The 9,806-nt window shown below is 37.2% G+C and overlaps 2 protein-coding genes across 2 annotated transcripts; one reads left to right on the forward strand and one right to left on the reverse strand.

Annotated features, from left to right (window-relative positions):
* Positions 1-1,139: 1,139 nt before the first annotated feature.
* LOC114752621 (mitogen-activated protein kinase kinase kinase 18-like) lies at positions 1,140-2,425 on the forward strand. The gene has a single exon (XM_028941369.1). It carries the CDS (start codon positions 1,143-1,145, stop codon positions 2,331-2,333), a length of 1,191 nt encoding a protein of 396 aa, XP_028797202.1. The 5' UTR covers positions 1,140-1,142; the 3' UTR covers positions 2,334-2,425.
* Positions 2,426-8,444: 6,019 nt separating this feature from the next.
* Positions 8,445-9,589, reverse strand: LOC114752539 (S-type anion channel SLAH1-like). The gene is made up of 2 exons (XM_028941283.1): positions 8,777-9,589; positions 8,445-8,688 (listed from the first exon to the last, which is right to left on the reverse strand). Exons 1-2 carry the CDS (start codon positions 9,587-9,589, stop codon positions 8,461-8,463), a joined length of 1,041 nt encoding a protein of 346 aa, XP_028797116.1. The 3' UTR covers positions 8,445-8,460.
* Between the last annotated feature and the right edge of the window lie 217 nt (positions 9,590-9,806).

A 9,806-nucleotide genomic window follows, 5' to 3' on the forward strand; every position in this document is an offset into this window, starting at 1 on the left:
ATTGTCTCGTAGATATTTAGTGGATTTAACAATAATTGATAGATATTTCCAGCTATCCACACACACAAGATATGCATCTTATCCTTTTTTTAGAATATTACATCAATTTGATTCGATAATCGCTTTCTTTAACGAAGAAAAAAGAAAAACTTGAGCCCGTGATTCAACGAATAAGATTGAGAAATACAAGTTTCCTTCAGAATGATAAAGAGAAAAATTAAATTTTAAATAACTACAAGTTATTTATCATAATGGGGTTTAGGGTTTAGTAGTTTATTATATTGGGAGAATTACAATGAGGTCCCAAGTAATTAAAAAACAAGTCCCAGAAGTTGTCATTCTCACTGTAAGACTTGTTATTTCAAGCTGCTCAGGTTGTTACTTGAGACTTTATAGTGATTATTTCTCTTGTGTGGGACTTGAATGTAATTCTCCCTTTATTATATTGTACTTATATGTCACAGGACAGATAAGTGGCGTCCATAATCTCTTTTATACATGATGTGCAATTTAATTTAAATACATTATATAAAAGGATGATAGATTTTATTCGATTATAAGAAAGAATAAAGAAATATATCTTGTTCAATTACCCTGCCAAGAAGATCCCAGTTTGATCCACCCGTTTGGTATGATGGAATTAAAATTAAAAAAAAAAAACTGGCAAAAAGATATGAGGGCCTGTTCACGAGATTTAATAAGGGTTGTGAGGTATTGTATATCATATTTTTAAGTAAATTGAAATACAAAAGCCTTTCTTTGGAAATATACTGTAAATACTGAATTTAAACAATTAAATGGAGGCAGGACCAGCTCGTAACTAAGGAACACGAAACAAATACCACGTGGCGATTAGCAAGCCATTGCCGACCGGGTTAACCTGATGCCTAAAACGCCTACCAAATTTTGCCACGTGGAGGACTCCCCTTGAAGCGACTCTCACCTCCGGAGAGAGAAAAAGGGCTCCAAAAAGCTATGGAGAGAAGGAGAGAGCGCCAACCATTATAACCAACCCCTTTAAAAATTAAACGCCCTCCATCGCCTTTAACCGTGCCCCCGTTTCTCCTTCAACACATATATATACTCACACCCCACCCATCAGCTCCTTAACTCGTACATTCACAAGCCTTTGCTTTCCCACTATGGATTGGAGCAGAGGCCATATCTTAGGCTGCGGCTCCTCCGCCACCGTCTCTCTCGCCTCCTCCTCACGCTCTGACCTCGTCTTCGCCGTCAAGTCATCGGGGCTCTCTCGCTCTCAGTTCTTACAGAGAGAACAGAGTATCCTGTCTACTGTGTCCTCTCCTTATATTGTTGCCTATAAAGGGTGTGATGTTAGTAGAGAGAATAACCAGCTCTTTTACAATCTCTTCATGGAGTACATGCCCTTCGGTACTGTTCTTCAGGCGGTTCAACGGCACGGTGGCCGCCTCGACTTAGGGTTGGTAGGGTTCTATACGTGGCAAATTTTGCAGGGGCTGGAGTATTTACATTCCAACAAGTTGGCACATTGTGATATTAAGAGCACCAACATATTGATCGGTGAAGATGGAGCGAAGATTTCGGATTTTGGGTGTGCCAAGCGGGTTGATGACACGGCAGCGCCGATCAGCGGGACGCCGATGTTCATGGCGCCGGAGGTGGCGCGTGGGGATGAACAGGGGTATGCTGGTGATATTTGGGCACTTGGGTGCACAGTGATTGAAATGGCTACTGGGGATTCGCCGTGGCCGAACATGTCGGACCCTTTCTCGGTTCTTCACCGGATAGCATATGCCGGCGAGACGCCCGAGATTCCAGGGTCTCTACCGGAGGAAGCAAAGGATTTCTTAGACAAGTGCTTGAGGAGGAATCCGACAGAGAGATGGACGGCTACTCAACTGTTAAAACACCCATTCGTCACGGAATTCAATTCGAAATCCATCGAGAAGGAAATTGAAAAACTCAATTCGAGTTCACCCACATGCGTACTTGAGCAGGGGTTTTGGAATTCCATGGAAGAACCGGAAACTCACGGAAATTTGATCCGTACGAGGTTCGAAAATTCTGCTTCTGATAGAATCAGAAGGCTAGCTGAGTTCTCAGGGGAACCCAGATTGACGAGTGATGATAACTGGGTCACAATCAGAGGAATCGATGAAACATCAGCTTCAACCAGCGACGATGACTTGGAAGAGTCGGTGAAAAGCAACGTTAGAAGTAGTAGAATTAGTGGGTGTTTTACCGGAAATTACGAATTTAGTGAAATTAGTGATATGATTAGTACTCATTACAATTTTGAGAGAGGCACTGTTAATAGGGTGATACAAGCTTCCATGTCAGCTTATTCGTGATTAATTTATTCAAGATTCAATCTTTCCTCTCCATCTCTTTCTCTATTCCTCTGTAGTTAATTTTACAGGACAGACTTTTCAGTTGAGGCCAAACTCCATTAATTACATTGCCTTGAGCATTACATATTTGGCTGGCAGAAAGAGTAGTAGTAAATTCTAAGAACAAAAACCAAACAAGGAGGTAGACATGTCGCAAGAGTTTATTTCCATCTTAAAAACCTCCCAAGCTGTCTCTAGTTGTACCGGTCGATTTCTATGAACGCAAGGGAACCACGGTGGTCACCCACATTTGCTGCAGTGTCTCACTTTGCTCTTTGGTGGCTCTGCTTGTCCCTTTCTCATTCGCTCCTTTGTAAGTTCATGTGTCTATTATGGTGGGTATAGGATTTAAATTCTCAGAACTCTAAACCAACTTAAATAACAACATCAATAAAAATAAAGGTCCCAGTTTTGAACGCATCGCAAGAATATGCTCATGTGCAGCAAAATATCACATTAGGTTAGGCGACCTTGTATGCAAGATATGGTCATAGATTTAATAAATATTGATTATTGAAGCACTAATTTTGATTGATTTTTTCTTGCATATTTATCTTGAAGGCAAGAGTCCTGTCAAAACCCAGTGGATGGTATAGGATTGCCGGAATTGAAAGTTCAAAGTAAAGTCAATACCAATACTCAATCAAATCTTATTAATATTGTGTAAGCAAGGAGCAGGTTATAAAGACACTTGGTCAATGAAGGCTCTTCTTGGAAAAATTCGATTTTGTAGACGCACTTCCACTGTGTCAAGACTCTGTCCATAGAGAAGCATTTTTTTTTAAAAAAATTATTATTATACTGGGCATACCCTTTTATAGTTTTGTCGAAGCATCTGCGTTGTTTGGGCCTCAGAATGGAGAACAATTTGGGTTTGATCTTGTCAGCATGTCCACACGAAATATCTCAAGATTATTTGGACATGCTGTTTATTCAAACATAATAGTAGGTCCCAACATGATGACTAGCCACAGAAAGGTTAAAGCAATACAAAAAGTGAGTGAAAAGAGAGAGACTTCGAACCGCAGGAACCAGAATTGGTAGAATCTGCTTTATGGTTTGGTTTGATACGTTGGAGCCATGAGACTGGTTCAAGAGTCCACCCTCCTTTTTTCTTTGTTCTTTTCCATTTTGATCCAGAATAACTCAATGTTGCCTATTTTCCGTATAGAAAATGATACAAAAAGTAATAATTTTTTTTCCTCAGAAAATTAGTATTGAATTATAAAGTATGGTTCGATCAAAATATGATAGTGCCGGGAAGATCAAGGAATGAAATAGCAGCCCCCCCCCCCCTTTTTCCCCGAAGTATGAGAAATTGAGGAGTTCATCCAAGGCCTGAAGTAAAATATTGCAAGAGGATGGCGTAAAATGCACAAATAGAAAAACTTTTCAATTTTTTTTTTTGGTGTCCATCGCAACTGGCAAAGGCCGAGTTTTGACTTGTTTGGGCTTCTTTTGTAGTCCACTTTTGGTTTCTTCATAATATACTCGGTTCTTTTCGGCCCAAGAAAAAGTCCTGGTACTGCGGGATGTAATTCTTTTGCGGAGGTATATTTGTAAATTATAATAAACATTAACGAAATATTTCCTTGGGAAAGAAACTCAGAATATGAATAAATAAAAAAAATCCATTTAAAAAAAACCTGACTAAGAATAAGAGTCAACCTGTAACCGCAAGCGAACTGTGGGTTCGGTGGGCCAGGTTGGAAAAGCCCATCTGAATGAACTAACATTTTGCCAATGAAGACAACTCGTTTGAACCGCCAACCCACGTTTTCTTTCTTAAATTTTGTTTATTTGATTATTCCTTTATATTCAATTCTTTTTCCCGTGTATGAAACCATAAAATCCGTTTTGTAGGTGTAAAATAGGGCAAGTTATACATTTATTCTTTTAATTTCATACATAGTTTTAACTTGGACCCTTAACTTTAAAAGTTTTTTAACCCTGAAATTGTTAACAAAAATGATGACATTAAGATCTTAAATACTGATAAAATATTCTCAAATGCTAATATATTAAATTTATTTTTTAAGACAACTACGACTGCTGCAAAAAATCATTATTTAAACCTAATAGTTTTAGGATTAAATGACCAAAAATATATTTTTTAGAGTTAAAAAATTAAATTGAAACATTATATAAAATTAAATGATGAAGTTTAACATGTAAAATAATTCTCCATCATTTTTTTTTGATTTGTTAATGAATCTATTTCATGTTTTTTGTAAAGAATTAATCCGTTTTGTTCATATGAATGATATTTGGTTAAATCTTTATTTTGAGCCACATGGCGTTCATTCATTTTATTTCGCCATTTGTGGGATACTAATCTAAGACCATCCATTCTGAGATAAATCGTATTGATAATGACCTTTTAACCAATTTGTCCATTGATTCATTACAGAATTGGGAGCGCTCTTATGTTTTAATTTGGAATGAGATATTCCTTGTACTCCAAAAAGATAATCCTTTAGTTCATTCTTAAGAAAAAGAGGTGTTCCATGATATTCAAAAACGGATCTTAATTTATACTTATATAAGTTAATAACTTGGGTTTGTGATAATTTGTAAAATACATATGCTTGTGACAAAGAGGATACATCACAAAAATTCTGTGAATTCGTATTCCTAATATTACAAATTGATTTTTTTATAGTAGAAATAAAGTGAATTAGACTTTGATTTTTTTTATCACTTCTTTTTCTTTCTTCATTTGCCAATTGATTCAATTCCTCAAACCTAATTTTGATGACCAGCCCATGTCAGATTCAAACCCCATTAATTTCTACAGCCTCCCTTCCCAAAACGAAATATAAAAAATGACATAATTCTTGAGACTGTCTGTGAAGCAGAAGAAGCTAGCATGTTGAAACTATAATTGCATTCCAAGATGATCTATTTTCTAATTTTGACTGGTCCATGGAATAAGTAAATGAAGATTACAGCAGTCTAGCACATAGGAGAGAGGCTACTGGAATGGGCAGAATAGAATGAAGACAACAGCATAAAAGAGCGTGGAAAGAAAGCATATACTTACTAATATCACTCAATTATTCATTTCAAGGAGATCCTCTAAACATGAGCAGCCAATAATATACTCCTCCGATCCTTAATATAAGACCCATTTAACTAATTTGATTAGATTAAGGAAGTTAGGTAAGTTAGTTAATTATAAAAAATGTGATATGTTTTTTCTAAAATACCATAATCATCTTACTTAATACCCCCTCTTCCTTTTTTACTTAATTATGGTTGAGAGAGTATCCATAGGGGTAACTTAGAGAAAATTAATAAATATGAGAAATGACTCTTATATTTAAGACCAAAACTACCTCAACAATTAGGTCCTATATTAAGGACCGGAGGAGTAATTCATTTTTAAGTCTTGTTATATAATGTGACCTTTTGATTACACAAGAAAAACAAGTGTGAAAGAAATAACTCATAAAGAAAAGCAATATATTATTCCCGTGCACACTGCAACAAAAAATTCCATTAGAAATGGAAACCATATATCCCAACTAGGACGGGGAACAAATATTCCATGCATAATATCAGGGTAGAAGGGGACACTCACTAAGATTTTTAACCAAAAATGTCTGTCAATGCGCAAAAACACACACAGAGAGAAGGGGGGGGGGGAAATGAAGCATCGAATCAATATGTGGGAAGGTTATCGACACTTTCTAATTTAAAAATTATTGAAACTACGTACATTGGCATCCCCAAAAACTAAACCAACAGAAAAGAGCATATAATGTTTCATAAGTAGCGAGGGGGGAAAAAAGAAGAAGCCCTAAACAAGATTAAATAACGCATATTGTGGATCATAGGCGACAACGAGCTTTAGCAAGACTAATTAACTTAGTAACCTCTGCACATTAAGAATATAAATAATTTCCTCTCCCTTCCTTCCATTCCATTCCCCTTGAACCAAACACATCATAAAAACATTTAGGATCTTCTTGTTCCATACTGCAAAAATAACTTGTTTTGCTTATTTATTATTCATTCGGTCTTTAATGTAAGACTTAATTAACTAATTTGAATATATTAAGAATGTTAATTAAATTAGTTAATATGATTTTTTTAATATTAAGAATGTTAATTAACATGTTGATTAAGAAAAATTTCTTAATTCTCTTCCCCCCCTCTTATTTAATTATTGTTGGAAAATATCAATAGAGTTAATGTGAAGAAAAAAATTAGTAAATATATGAAATAGGTTTTACATACACGACTAACACTAACTTTTCAATCATGTCTTATATTAAGTATTGTAAGAGTATTACCATATGCGTGTAAATAATCACTTCTGATGTTTCGAGATTTTTTATCCTGTGTATAATAAAGGTATAAATAACACCTTAATGTATTTCAGAATATTCATACGCTTGCAAACTAAAAATTTACACGCTGCTATAAGATTCCTTTAATTTATACACTTGCCACAAGATTCCTCTACTCAATTTTGGAGTCTGTCTTGTTAGGGAAATGTAAGATTAAACTGGTGGGAAACTAAACTGGGGAAAAGTGGTGGCTTTGATCAATTCTCTTATTTTCCGTCCACGCTTTTCTCCATTATTTGCACTCTTCTTTCTCGTGGCTTTGCGGCTTCTTCCTACTTTCTGCAGATCTTTCGTCTTCCACAAGCCCTATATACAACTGAGTCTTCATTTTAACTGCGATGCGTTAAAAATTCAGAGGTTACGTCAAGTTAATAATCAATAGCTGAGGGAGCGGAAATCTGGGGAAAAAGTTTACTTTTCCATTTTATTTAATAAATCTCAAATTTTGTACAGGCACACGAGGATTTAGAAATATAAACAAAAACTTAGCCAACAGAAAAGAGCATATAATGTTTCATAAATAGCCGCCCGGGGGCGGGGGGGGAGCCCTAAACAAGACTAAATAAAGCATATTGTGGATCATAGGAGACAACAAGCATGAGCAAGACTAATTAACTTGGTAACCTGTGTACATTAAGAATATAAATAATTTCTTCTCCCTTCCTTCCATTCCATTCCCCTTGAACCAAACACATCATAAAAACATGGTTTTTATTTTAGGATTTACTTGTTCCATACTGTATAGATAACTTGTTTTACTTATTTATTACTCATTGGGTCCTTAGATTAAGGTTATTAGTTAAATTAGTTAATATGATATATTTTTTTTAATACCCTAAGTATTTTTCTTAATTTCCTCCCTCCCTCTCCTACTTAATTATTGTTGAAAAATAATAATAAGGCTAATTTGAAAAAAAATTGGTAAACATATAAAATAGATTTTACATATAGGACCAACATTAATTCTCTAATTAGGTTCTATATTAAGTACTACAAGAGTATTATCATATGCATGTAAATAATTAGTTGTGATGTTTCGAGATTTTTTATGCTGTATACAATAAAAATATAAATAACACCTTACTGCGATAAGATTCCTTTATACACTTGCCACAAGATTCCTCTACCCAATTTTGGTGGCTGGCTTGTTAGGGAAATGTAAGGCTAAACTGGGGGGAAACTAAACTAGGGAAAAATGGTGGCTTTCAATTCTCTTATTTTCCGTCCACGCTTTTGTCTATTCTTCGCACTCTTCCTTCTCGTGGCTTTGCGACTTATTCCTACTTTCTGCAGATCTTTCTTCTTCCACAAGCCCTATATACAACTGAGTCTTAATTTTAACTGCGATGCGTTAAAAATTCAGAGATTACGTCAAGTTATATAATTAATTGAGGGAGGGTAAATCTGAGGAAAGAATTTACTTTTCCATTTTATTTAATAAATCTCAAATTTTGTATTGGCACACGAGGATTTAGAAATATAAACTTACTCGTATGTCAATAACAGTAAAATAAATAATATTTTTAGTTTTACTTGTGTGTGATAACAATTACTGCTCGAAGAAGAAACCAAAAAAGGATCATACAGCGCTGGTCAAAAAATGGAAAAAGATCATAGAGATAATTCAATGAGAGAACCCCAATTTTCTGGGGGGAGATTATAACGTGAGAATTTTTCATATGTACACAAAATTACAAGAACAGAAAAATCTTGGATCATGCTGTTGCACAGTGCTACGAGAAGCGTAAGTTGGTATGAAGAACAGTGACGACCATTAAGAACAGAGACACCACGACGGAGATGGAAGACAGAAGCAACATGAGCGCATGCGGCATGGCTCCTTTAACCTCCTCGGCGTACTGAGCCGAAGCCAATGCCAGAGCCGTCAGAGGAAACGAATAAGCCCACCATGCCACGTCGAACTTCCTCATCGCCTTCCTGAATATCACCGGCCTCGTTATCTGTTCATATTTTCCAACGAATTTATTCAGTAGCAGAAACCCCAATGATGAAACTGTAAACACGTGATGATGAGAAAGAAAGAATTACCAGCGACATGAAGAGGAAGAGGGAGAGGAAAAATAGCATCTTGGAGGCAGAATCGAAGTGGCCGATAATGGAGCCCCAAGCCAAGCTAGCCACACTCGGAGCCGCAAAGAACAAGAACAGCACCGGCCTCAGCGTCGCCGGAACACCTCCATTGTGTTCTCCAGGCAACCTCTGATACAACGTCACGAACAGTACCACGTAATGTGCCATCCCAACCCCAAACATCCCCATCGCGCTCTCCCTCCAGCCCACACGGGCCGCCGCCTGCGCCCCCACCATGTTCCCTATCACCGTCAACTGGCTCGTCGGATTCCCCACAATCGCTAGATGCCTCTTCCCCTTGGTCAAATACTGGCCGTATATCTTCAAATCCAGCGCCAACACCGGCATCACCAGCACACTCCATAGTACTTGATGACAAATTGCGGTTCGGGGAAGAAACGGCGATGATTCAAGCAACATTAGGCAGCAAATCCAAGGGACAAAAAGGTAGTTTACTCCGACGCTGTTCAGGAATTCGTCCCTCACCATGTCGAAGTGAAAGAAGCACCTGAGAAGGTAGAGAAGAGAGAGGGCCGTGAGTGTGAGTAGTGAGAGGGACCAAAGGAGAATGAAGGCCGTGGAGGGCATTACTGAGAATATATGTCTGAGAGTATGAGCGTCTTGGATTTGTTCTTTCAGGATTTTCCATAACAAGGCTTGGCTTGAGAGAGACAGGCTGATTCTGAAGTATCCTGCATGAAAATTCGAAAGAATAGAGGTTAAGGAAGATTGGATTTTGCTGATTATTGGAACGTCGATGGAGACTGCCATATGAGGTCGTGAATCTTTCTGGGACTCCGCCTTTTTTTTTGTTTTGTTTTGCTACGATCATTCTGGTGTGGTTCTCCCGAAATTTATAAGCAGAAGCCAGAGACCGGGTAGCGCAAGTTGCAGAGAATTTTTCGTCCTGTTTCGGGCGGAGGGTGGGAGACAGCAGCCAAATAATAAAATAACGATTTAAAAATGGAATTTTAGGGTGCTGACTCGG

Source organism: Neltuma alba, unplaced genomic scaffold (assembly GCF_004799145.2).
Source record: "Neltuma alba isolate B1F8T4 unplaced genomic scaffold, ASM479914v2 tig00001164_pilon, whole genome shotgun sequence".
Classification (NCBI taxonomy): Eukaryota; Viridiplantae; Streptophyta; class Magnoliopsida; order Fabales; family Fabaceae; genus Neltuma; species Neltuma alba.

Bases quoted from the DNA above. Each gene is read 5' to 3' on its own strand.
- LOC114752621 (XM_028941369.1), top strand. From the start codon at position 1,143: ATGGATTGGAGCAGAGGCCATATCTTAGGCTGCGGCTCCTCCGCCACC.
- LOC114752539 (XM_028941283.1), bottom strand. From the start codon at position 9,589: ATGGCAGTCTCCATCGACGTTCCAATAATCAGCAAAATCCAATCTTCC. The intron at 8,689-8,776 runs GTAATTCTTTCT...AAATATGAACAG, and splicing joins TCTTCCTCTTCATGTCGCTG to ATAACGAGGCCGGTGATATT.